This window comes from Anguilla anguilla, chromosome 4 (assembly GCF_013347855.1).
Source record: "Anguilla anguilla isolate fAngAng1 chromosome 4, fAngAng1.pri, whole genome shotgun sequence".
Lineage (NCBI taxonomy): Eukaryota > Metazoa > Chordata > Actinopteri > Anguilliformes > Anguillidae > Anguilla > Anguilla anguilla.
Window position 1 is genome coordinate 22,718,523 of NC_049204.1, and position 12,094 is coordinate 22,730,616.

Below are 12,094 nucleotides of genomic sequence, written 5' to 3' on the forward strand. Positions count from 1 at the left end.
GGAGAAATACTGACAAAGCACTGTCCATTTCACAACTGACAAACGTCTGTGAAGCCAAGGGTGAGAAGCCAAACTGACGCAATCACAGTTAAATAAGCAGTTAGCAGTTATTTAAACATCTGTTAACAGGAATACTTACTCAAGTGAAGAATAAAAATGCAACTAAAGAAAATATTATTGCATACCTTTATTAGAAAAGTTGAATCTTCTTGAATAGCATTTCCACTATGGAACTGGATACACATCAGTCAGAGTTCTTTATTTTTTTTATTTATATAATTTAAATAATATAATAATTCAAAATATTTTCAAGCAGCTACTACACTCCACCCGTCTGCTTTCAATGTTCTGAACTTTGCGCGGCTGACTTTGCCTTCCTGAACAATGTATCACTGAAGGTTTGCGTGTGACACGCCTATTACTTCCCTCACATTTGGAAATGCAGTGTGGCGTACATCCCTCAAAACCAAATGCACTATTCTGCGGCCAAGATGCATGTCTTCCAAGAAAACTTCTTTGCTCATTCCCACTGTTCTGACAGCAGTCATTAATCTGTCTCCAACAGACATCCTTATTCAATTCAAACTGGCAACTCCTTGTGTAAATCACTTCCAACAATTTTAAGACTTGAAAGTGACTGTCTTGTTCTAACTTACCAAGAAGCTTAATTACCATAAAATCAAATTCTCCTGCTAACCTTCACAGGACCAACCTCTTGAAGAACCGCTACCCCTCATTAATCCATATTCACCATTTTCACACCCAACAGTTGAAGATTTTTGGATAACTCTTAAGTAAACTGCTGTCATGTTCCGGACGAACTCCCATTTAATAGCCTATAATATGGCGTTGAGGTGGAACCCTACCTTGCTCTGCTGGTGGTGGCTCTGGTCTCGGGGCAGCTGGAAGCGGTCTTTGGAGCCGTGGCTGGTTGGGCGTGGCAGGCATCTTCACAGGCCCCACGTACTGCACGTAGGTCCCTGGGAAGTCCCCCCTCTGCTTGGTGCGCTCATTGACTCCCACTATCCAGCCCACGAGTTCGGGGTGCTCTTCCACCCCCTCCCCGAAGCCCAGCGACAGCAGCGACGCCTTGCAGACGGTCAGGATGTCGCCAGGCAGCAGGTCGATGTCGTCCTCCAAGTCCTTGTTGTATGCGTACAGGGCACGATACTGGAAGCCCTCTGCAGCCATTTTCAGATTATGTAACGGAAACGATCTTCGTCGCTGGGACAGAAAAGAATGACACCCACAACGGCTTCTCTCAACGAAGAGGGCGTCGAGAAGAGGGAGTTGAGAAGAGGGCGGTGGAGACAGACGGCGACAGGGAGAATATTCTCAATGTTTATAACCGATATACCGAGTGAAACTTGTGAAGCCTTGCCTAGCTGGCTGAGCTGTTGAACAGGAGTTGAAAAGGCTTCAGAGCTGGCCTGTGTTTGCAGTGTAAAGCACTTTCCTCAGTTTGAATCCCCGGTTTAACCAAATAATGGAGCAGAGGGACAGCATTGGCAACATGCTCTTTGGAAAAGCCTGACACTTGCAGGGGGTACGATAACTGAAAGCACTCTGCTCCTGCCTCCACGGTAAGCCTGCTGACGGGGGGAGGGCGGGACGGGCTGTGCAGCTTTCACTCGCTCCTAAACGCAGCTTCCTTTTTTCCCCACAACCTTTCAAATCCTCCAATGGCAAGACCTGCAGAGAAAGAACAGAAAAGAACTGTTGATGAGCTTTGGGGACCAATAGTTTTTCACTGAAATTAAATTAATTGGCATTATTTGACAGCAGAGAAGATAATCTCATTGTTCGTTAGTACTTAAAAAACGATGATTGAAACCTGTCCCGCAGTGCTAACCTTACTCTTAAAACAACCATGATGAATGAAAGCTTTCCAACACGCTCAGGTTCAAAATCGCTGCTTAAATGCATCACATCTGCACTAGGAATGCGAGAGAGATCCTCATTAGTGCTCAGGATATACTTAGAAGGACACAATGGTCACATGACTGTCAGTGGCATACACTGTGGCAGGGATGAGGTTTTAAGAGTTCTTCGACTCGAAGAACAAAGAGCCTCGAGCAAGCTGAAACTCTGATCCCTTTTGACAATGTATTATGTGAGCCCCTCTCAGTTTCTGCAAGACAAAAAGCACAAACAGTGTGTATGTTCACAAAAAGGTAAATTCAGGGCACAAGAGTCTTTACACAATGAGGGATTAGCGCTGATGTTTAAAACCTTCCTTGATTCCTACATCAAAGGGAGCAAGTATAAAGTGTTCAGCGTCAAGTAAATGAATGACATTGCCTAGAAAGTAGCCCTTTATTCCATTTTCTAAACTTTGGTGAGGACGAGGTCCTAAGACATAAAGACTTCTGTTTTGAAGTCCGTCAGCTGAGACGTTTAATAACAGTGGAATATTAACTAACGGCAAGTCCTCCATTTCAATCGTGAAGGAAACGGTGCACTGCAAGCCGACAAGGTATAATCCATACGCTGCGGCACTCGTGAAAAAATGTCACATTGTACTTTGATCCAAAAAGGAACAAACACAAAGGACTGAACCAAGTTCTTAATACCCGACGGTACTGCGTGGAGCGATGGGAACCTAGGAGCCGCTGGGTCTCTTCTATTTAGGCTGGAATGAAGGCCCAGCAGTTACAGTGTACCAACGGCACCAACTGCCAGACAAGCATGGTAAGAGAAACCCTACAGGAACAAAGTACCACCCCTGTACTGCGTTCACACTAGTCATGACAAGCCCAGGCTCACCACTATGAAAGCAACGCCCCTCTGCTACCATTCACATATTTATACAGTTCTATTTTTATTTTCCCCATATATTAACAGATACATTTTCATTGCATACCACCTCCTCATATGCAACCAAATACCACTGGCCATTTAAGATGTCCAACAGGCAGCCTGAACAAACAGAAGATAAACAGTGCTTGCTCTTTTGCAACGCGGGTCAGATCATTAACAAATAACATTAGAGCTTATACATACACCATTCTATTTTAGAGTTACAGGACACTTAACTAAATAGAAAAGAATATGCGCATATGAACGGTCTAACCAGCAGCATAATGCTTCCCATACAAGTGAATAAAGGTGCTTGTTGTTAGATTACAGCAATTTGTAACCTTGTGCCTCCCAGTAAATGCATAGTGAAAAAATGCTCCAAGGTTTCAATACTGAACTGGGTAGTTTGAGAAAGAGGTCAAGTGGTAGAACAGAAAGCTAATCCAACTTTGCATTTTGGTACTCTTGGAAGGTCACAGTTGAGTTTCAAGAAAAAAAAGAAAGAAAAAAAAAAACCTTTCCACCTCATTCAAAAGAACTTATGAGGCTTCAGGTTGAATCAGAAAATGCGCAAGTTAATTCATAGTGCTGCACAGTGCAGCCAAACGTGCTTACAAATGTATTCTGTCTAATAATGATCAGCTAGCCTTGCACCTGCACATCGAGCTGCCTAACAAACTGGGACTACTTTGCACAAAAACCCAATTAGACCAGGCTTTTTCATCCCTCACTCAGCTACCATCCAGCCCAATCAAAAACACAGAAAATAACTCACATGACCAAACAGAATGCGTTCCTTTTCTCAACTGCTTTTCCTGAAAAGCAATAAATTCAGCTTGAATTGATAAAAAAGGCACTGACATCACTGCAGCTCAGCACCCATGTCCAGTAAAACACTGTCATTATTACACCATTTGGCTTTGATGTGGATCGGGGATGATGCCCGATGGCTGCATTGTGCTCCCGGCTATTTTTTGTGCATTAGGCTAGCCATAACAAAGACGGGTCAATTTACAGCAACTGTGGAACAGGTGTGAATGGAGCAGGGAAAATGCAGGCATTTGCAGACATAGCAGAGATACAATGAACGAGGCAAAAAGAGTCTGGAGTCTAGAGACGGCCATCCTGTTTCTCTGCCACTTGTCGCACTGCAGATTCGCAGCTCACCTACAGTAAGTAACACTGTTTCAGTGTGACTTCCTAAAATCAGTAATATGGAAACATGCACTTCCCATTTTAACTCAGATGGATACACTTAACACTGAAACAATCGTTTCCCCTTTTCACACCCAAATGCGGCGCCTCAGCCACTGCGGCCACCAGCACCACAGCACACTTCTGCCCTGTGCTTGCAATTGAAGCGTGTCTGCTTTTTTTAGTTGACCATTTCCTGCCTTTAAACCAGCTCAGCAAGTGCACTTGCTGCGACTCAATCTCGGTTCAATGGATTTAACTGGACTTCTGCAAAGTCTATGCATTCTGGAGTTTCTATCAACCATGAGCCCATATAGAAATGCATTTGACTCCCACCCAAAAAAGCATGCAGCAACACCTATGTCACAACAGAAAATACAAATACAAATTCTGTTGACTGGTATGGACAAGATATGACCTTTAACAAGAAACAAGAAACACGCAAAAAAAAAAAAAAAAAATGTAGAAAATTCTGGTCATGAAAAGTTTACTCACTTAAGACAATTACATTCAGGCTAATTATATTCATAGGTCCAGAGCATCAAGGCAGCATGATCCCGCAATTTACGAGGGCACAGGCAAGCATGTAGCTCTCCGGCTAAATAAATTCTGCTAACCACCACTTCTATCCACTGTGCAGTCCACCAGCCAAGCTCCACGCCCTACCCTCCTCTCTCTCAGAACTGCACTTGGGGCATATGCGCATTTGACACCAGCAAACACCAAACACTCCCACAATCAGAGGAGTCACTAGTAATACTGCACTGCAAGGAAAATCTTACCAACTGAAACCCTCCCGAGGCAATGCTATGGCTAATTACGCATGACCCTGCAAGACTGTCCACGGCTGGCATTGGCACAGTCAGGATGCAATGACGGGCCATGAGGCATTAACTACACTGGGCCCCAGCTTCTTAACATGACGAGCCACTAAGCAGCACCATCGCCACTATGGCCACATGAGCTTCAAAATCGTCAAGCTTAATTTTTCACATCTGGAATCCAAGAATATATGGAGAAACACCGTTAAAATCAGAATTCATGGCAGTATATACAAATAGCATTGTGATGACTTTTTCATACAACTGAATTTCAGTGATTTGAGTATTCGTTATGTTCATCACAGAAACGGCCGCTCCAAATGTATGACTAATACCTCTTTGTTCTAGTCACCAATGGAGGGATCATATCAATGTCTTGTGCCTTTGTTCAAAAAGTTTAAATGTGCCACAACAATGATATAGTTATGTTCCAGCTAAGTGCCACACTAGCTTTAGCGTCCAGGCTGAATCACAACCAACCACACCAAACAGGACAATCCTCTTTAATCCATTTTGACTCTGAATGTCAATCAACTGTACCTCCAGACATATCACAGAATATAGCCTAAATAAAACGGCCATGTTTGCTTCATTCTTCTTTGCTGTACATGAGACATACGGCTTTGGCTTGATAGTACAGGGAGGTATAAGTGGCTCAGGTTAGTTATGAAGAACAGTTCCTATCCTTCCAACCCAAATGCATATCTCTATATGGAACTAGGTATTTAAAAAACTAATCATGAAACATTTTTCATAAAGATTGCTATCCGAGTTTACCTTGATCTTGAAATTATAGTGGTGAATGAGGAAGAAAGACATCCATGCTGAAAATTGATCAGTTTCAGAGAATTCAGTGGATTCTTTGCCATAGGATTGATTCAACGTCTTTACAAAGTAGCCTAATACATCTGGAGAGATTGCAGTGGTGATCATTTAACCTTTTCTAGCGAGTAAATGAAAACTGTAGGCTATACCTAGATGCTGATGAAAAGATTAGTAGGAAATGGATGGGGTTTGTGTGCGTCAGCGAAGCAGCCCCTGGAGTTTCTGGGGCACGTCACCCAAAGTCTGACAACCCAAAAAAATCCGCTTTCACCTTGAGATGGGTGGCTGGAGTCCCGTGCCCTGGTCTGAAGAATGGTTTCTTTCAGCTCTGAATACCCCTTTAGTCCATCTCAACTAGGCATGGGACAGGGCTGCTAGTGCTCAAAAATTCATTACCACCCGCACCCCGCCCCCCCACCTTCCGAACATGACGCAGCTTTCCAGACCTACCAAGCACAAACATGCAAAGCCCCCCAACAATACGCAGCGGAGGGGGGGTAGGACCAAGGAGAATAATGGCGATGATGGCAGCAATAAGCGCTACACATAAAAATGAGATGGCATCACGGGACAACACTCACCCCACCTTTGGGCAGAAAGGGAACTGGACAGCCACAGCAGGCACGCAATTCGGCAACGTCCGTGCGCAGGAGGGAAAACAAAAAAAAAAAAAAAAGGTGCCCGGGTAGACACGTGGCACAGACATACCCAACCACAGTCCGCGATCCTCACGCCATCCGACGCACCCCCCCAAACACCCACGCCGCCACCCCCCCCACCAAAAATTCCTGTTCTCTTTTTCCTTGTCCTCTTTATTCAAATATGCAACCTTTCTGCGGATGCCACTGCTTCTCTTCGTTCTGTGCTTGTCCATTTCCATTTGAAAAGCAAGCCCCTTATCACGCTCTCCCCTTATCAGCAAATTAAACAATAACTACTCGTGCAACTATTGGAAACAGAAATCATCAGCAGTGATGCAATCCCGTAAACTGCAGAGCACACTTTTTAGCACAGGGACAGAGGAGGTCCTGTCACCACGGGATTCCTCTACTCCTTTTTTTCTTTACTTTCTTTCAGTTGGATGGCACTTCGTACACAGAAGTGGCCAGAGCAGACAAGAAAATACGAATAATAAATAAATAAGAGAAAGTCACTGTTGCTAGAGAGAGGGAACGCTTAACAGCCTCCTGGATTCCTATTGGACGATCCGCTGCCATGTGCTCAGGAATCACCAGAGAAGCTTGAACAAATCAAGGAAATGTTCTAATATTAGAAAATGTATCTAGGCAGTGATCGAGCTACTGACCCTGCAACTCCACCTTCTTTACACTTCAGTCGCATGCACATCACAGAGCACACACACTCCTGCATTTACATAACAATGACAGTAATTGATACTGCTCAATGCCAATAAACATAGCCAGATTATTCCAATTTGTGTGTGTGCATAGGTTTGTGTTTAGGGATGCATGTAAAACGCATCAGCAACAGTAACCATCAGATTTTTATTGTCATTTTGACATTGTACGAGACCAGACAAAATTATACCAATTAACTGTGTGTTTTTAAGGAATTCCAAAAGCAGAAGAAACCAGTCGAGCAGTCCCTTAAAATATACGTTTCAAAGTAAATCTGAATATGTTCAGTAACTATTGGCACCTACCTCCTGACACATTCTTGATTGTAGATCATTATAGCCTACATTTTAGTGACGTACTTTCAGCTTGAACATTACTGATGCTGTCAGTTGCCAGAAATGATCAATCAGCCAAATTTAATTTACTACAGGCAAAAATTCCAGTTCACAACCAGGAGGTGCACAATAGGATACTAAAAACCATATAGCCTAAATAGTGTATTATATTATGCACAAATTTTTTTAAGACAATATAAACTTCTAAATATTTTTACCAGACACAAAACAAGTCAGTTAATACTTCAAGCAGAAAAGATATTGAAGGGAAAACTAATTTTAGATTTGTCAATTACTTTAACGGTGTTTGCCTTACACCAGTTCAAGTTACCAAACAATTGGTATGCATTGTATTTGCATTAATTCATCCAGCCTCATTTTTAAATACAGGACGAAAAATGCCAATTTAAACTGTCCATCTGTACTTTGTTAGGTAAACTATATTGTGGCAATAAGTCTTTTCCAAATCGCAGCCTGGAACAACGAACAGAAGCTCGGCATCCAGCGCGAACGGGTCCTTTCAGTGGTAGATATGGAGGAACAACTGCAGACTCCATCCCAAAGCACAATAATTAGACTAAATTCTACCTCTATTCCAATTTCGCAGTTAACTTTCATATTTTTCAATTCAGTGTTAATCAGAATACAATAAAAATGGTTATTCAATAAGGTATGTAAAAATATTGTATACAACAGTATAGGCCTAAACCAAACAATTATAGTAACTGTCAACTTTCCCAGAATGCTTTCTCTCTTCGGCCATTTTTTGGAGGGTTGCCAGACAATAACTCAACACATTTGCCATTATGATTTAAGATTTACTGAATGTTAGCACACCATCAAAATCAGGGATAGCAATCAGTCAGCGCTCCATATAATGTAGCACTAAATTCAGGGGGTATGGTGCTGCGACAATATTAATTTGCCAGGAATATGCATAGGCCAAGATCACAGCACATGAACTCTGCATAAAAATAAAAAGAAAACACATCTAAACATATTCTAGCCAAGTCCTATTAAAATCAGATTCATTTACAGTTGCATTTGAATGGCCATTTTGCCATATGTAGATAGAAATGAGATGCAATGTAGCAGTGGTGGCTGATGTCTATAGGATTTGAGGCGGCAGGCAAAAGCCTTGAGGCAGAAATAGATGGGTGGGTGGGTAATGCCCGCCAAGGCCTTAAACCCCCAACTGACATTTCGCCAGCCGCTAAATGTTGTATTCATTAATGCACATTGAATTCATACACACTGCATCATATGCCAGTTAAGATGGATATTTCTGTTACCCTAGCATTGTGTATTACCAAAGCAGAAAGTATGTCAATATCAAGCCAATGACATGCATGATCATTTATTCAATAACTACGTCTGGAACAGGCAGGTAATTGTAACCAACACATTGCAGCAAACATTTCCAAGTATTATTTTTCATCCTCTACATCTGCTAACCAGCCAAAGCACCTTTTATACGCATTCACAAGTTATGGCTCAAACTGAACATCTGTGAGGGTAAAACGTATAATAGGCACTCTGTGTGTATGCTGGCTATCTCTTTCTGCACATGTTGTTGGGAATATTCTCGAATAATCCATTTCTGTAAGGGCGCTACTACATTCCAATTGCATTTATGGTGGTTATACTTGTGTGTCCAGCAGTGCTCTTTTTTTTTGGATGGAGATGACATCAAAATTCAATTCAATTTACAAATTAGATGTTTTTAATGGTAGGCTTGAATTCTTCTTTGAAAGACGTCCTGAAGGGCAGGGTGAGACACATTATTAGTTCAAAATTAGTTTATCTTGTTTGCATAATGTTTTCATCCCAAGCTCCATGTTGGCTCAGACAATAAAGTCACTCATCACAAGCACAGGCTGACCCCTATGGCTGGGAGTCAGGGCCCTGGGCACAGCCCATTACGACCAGGAGGCCATCAGGGCTAAGGTGCGTTTATGTTGGCCAGGGTTCCTCAGGGTATCATTACGTTAGTTATTCCCAAAGACAAGCCAGCAACCACAGACTACCAGCAGCTGCCACTGAGAGACATTGTTCTCTCCTGTAGTACTGTGGGACCCTACAGGGTGTAAAACTCGCTGGCTCACAAGGCAAGTGCCTTGGAGTACACACTTCAGTACGCACTGTTCCTGGTGTCCGAGTTGCATGTGGCACAGTGAAAAAACAGATGATTCAACACTGGGGGAAAATTGTTCAAGTTTTAGTTTAGGAGAGGTCAATGGCAAAGCCACTCTAAGGGGGCACTTTGTTCGCAGAGGTCATATTAATGCAGGATTCTGTGCTCATCACAAAAAAATGTGTGTGGGTTCTGCAAATCCAGGTGTATTGATCAATTCACTTTTTGAGTAGGGAGATGCTCATACTCATTTGCAAAAGCTGCACGAATTTCATTGTCTGGGTGTGCAATCTTATCACCGTCAAGCTGATTGTTTGAGTGTACAATCACTAGGGAAAGTAATGGATTAGCATGACTTGCACCAGTATACTGTTAAAGACCGATTTGTTATACGTCTGCATCATTGGACAGAAAATACCATTTAAAGTTATGCTAAATAGGTGTCTGCTAAATAAATATTTTAATACCCCTTCTTGAAACACCATAATAGACTTAAAACACTCATCTTGGTGACAGCTACGGTGATCGGTTGGCCAATGATCTCAAAGGAAAAACTCTGGTTCTGCCAAAACTAAACCGCCCCACTTTTCTGTCGAAAGTGGAGAAAATCTGAGATGTCACGGCACGGAATTTTTTTTCAGAATTGACACGGAATGTCCCTTTGTCATGTGTGGGCCACCGTGATGGTGCTGGTAAACTTGTGGCCCTGCACAAAAGTAAGTAAATTTTGAATCAGGAGATAGCAGACTGAAAGTCAGTATGCGTGCTAGGGCAAGTGATATTTTATAGCAAACGACAATGTTTTACTTCTGAATGCAAGTTCACTAACTTATTTTAACTTTATATTTGAAAACATTTTCACAATGCCCTTAATATTATGTTTCAAAATGTTTGCTAAAACATTTTTTTCTAAATGCTTGTTAAAACATTTTATAAATCTGATTCCATTCGCTATTTTCTTGCATATTAGCCGTAGTAGCAGATACTCATGATTCGATTGATAATCACGTATCCTTTTCGCTTGCACAAAAAAATTAATAAAAAATATATAATAAATGCATAAAAATCTAGGGTTTATAATTATTCAGCGAGACGTTAACCTAACAAAATAGGAACAAATGACCGCTCAACTTTTCGACTCAATTAGACGTAGGCTCTCAAAAATAGTGTCGGATACAATTTGTTCATGTCAAAGGTTGACAAATAAATTTCAAGCGAATCTGATATGGGCGACACGTAAATTAATGTTAGTTCATTTTAGTTAGATTGAGTCCACACATAGGCTATGTAACGCAGACAAAAAATCTGAAGCCATTTAAAGATTTGTTGATACGTAACTTAAACGAAAGTTGAAAGCGACCACCTTTTTTATTTCAAACATCAATATTTACGGATAACCCTAACCCAAATTTATTGTTATCTATCTAGGCAGGATAATGAAGTTGAGACCCTCTAACTAGCTCGCTGTACGCAACATACTGCACGGGCCCCCGGTTTAGGAATGCATGCCACAACGCAAGCCAATGTTCTGGACACCTGGCAAATAGCTACCAAAAAAGCAAATCATCCCTACAAACTCCGAAATATAAATTCTTGAATTTGCGTTATGCGTAATCCAAGAAAATAGAATCGAAAATCTAGCATCTGAATTTAACAACTTTCTGAATGTCTCATAACTTTGCCAGCAGGGCGTGAAAAGTACGTTTTACGAACATCAATGTAATGTATCAATGTACCGTATGCTAAATGGCAAAATAAATAAATGTTGCATGTCTGACAAGTTAACTAGCAAACAAGCAAGTTAGCTAGATTACTCATCTACGGTTAACTTTGTCTATTTTATTAGCCCATATTACAGCTCTTTTATATTTAAAAATGGCCAAATAAAATAATCTAGCCAGCTATCATGCTACTGTGTCTGGCAAAGTCAATACTCTAACGTTACTGTTAGCAAACAAACTTAGAAAGCGTGCTACGTAGTTTCACCTAACATTAGCTGAAGAGCTACATATTTGAACTTGGCTAGCTGGCGATATAGACTAACTACGTTCTTAAAATGTTAGCTATGTAACGTTGTCTAAGGTTAGCAAACTGTATTCGAAAAAAACGCAATCGCAAACTTTAAACTATGCTTACAGGCGTACTACGTTCTTCTATTTTACAGTCTACCCTCAACAGAAATAGCACTCAAATTATAACACATTCATGTTTTCTATACACACTTCTTTTAAAAGCGCAAAGTTTCGTGTGGTTCTGCAGAGTTGTCGGCATGTGTTATCTGGCACGCAACGACAAATTACTGTATGCGTATAGCTAGCAAGCCCGCTAGTGAGAACACTTGTAGCTCCACTTCCTTCCACCATTTTCCAGTTTCGGCAAAAATTAAATGTGCAAGAACTTAAAAAAAACTCACCCGCAAACTATTCTTCCAAATTTCTAGTTCGTATTGCGCTAATCAGTCTTCCACTTAACAGCTGTTTCCTTGCAAGACAGTTCGGCCAGACATAGAATCGTCCTTTTTTCCCTTCCTACTGCTTTCCACTCTCTTCAACCGTACAAAACTCCCAGCTCCCTACTCAGCCATGTTCCAGCACAGCATAGGAGAGGCACGCCGTGTGTGCAGACCAG

General features: G+C 41.6%; 1 protein-coding gene across 3 annotated transcripts in view; it reads right to left on the reverse strand.

Moving 5' to 3' along the window:
* Nucleotides 1-12,094, reverse strand: part of pik3r2 (phosphoinositide-3-kinase, regulatory subunit 2 (beta)) — a 37,606-nt gene extending 25,512 nt beyond the window's left edge. The window contains exons 1-2 of one of the 3 annotated variants that reach the window (XM_035413885.1): nucleotides 11,880-12,094; nucleotides 867-1,692 (exon numbers count right to left, since the gene is read on the reverse strand). In XM_035413885.1, the coding sequence (XP_035269776.1) occupies nucleotides 867-1,191 (325 nt within the window). In that variant the 5' untranslated portion in view covers nucleotides 1,192-1,692; nucleotides 11,880-12,094. Of the gene's footprint in view, nucleotides 1-866; nucleotides 1,693-6,220; nucleotides 6,285-11,879 lie in introns of those variants that run through there. The other 2 variants (XM_035413882.1, XM_035413884.1) reach the window with 2 other exon arrangements.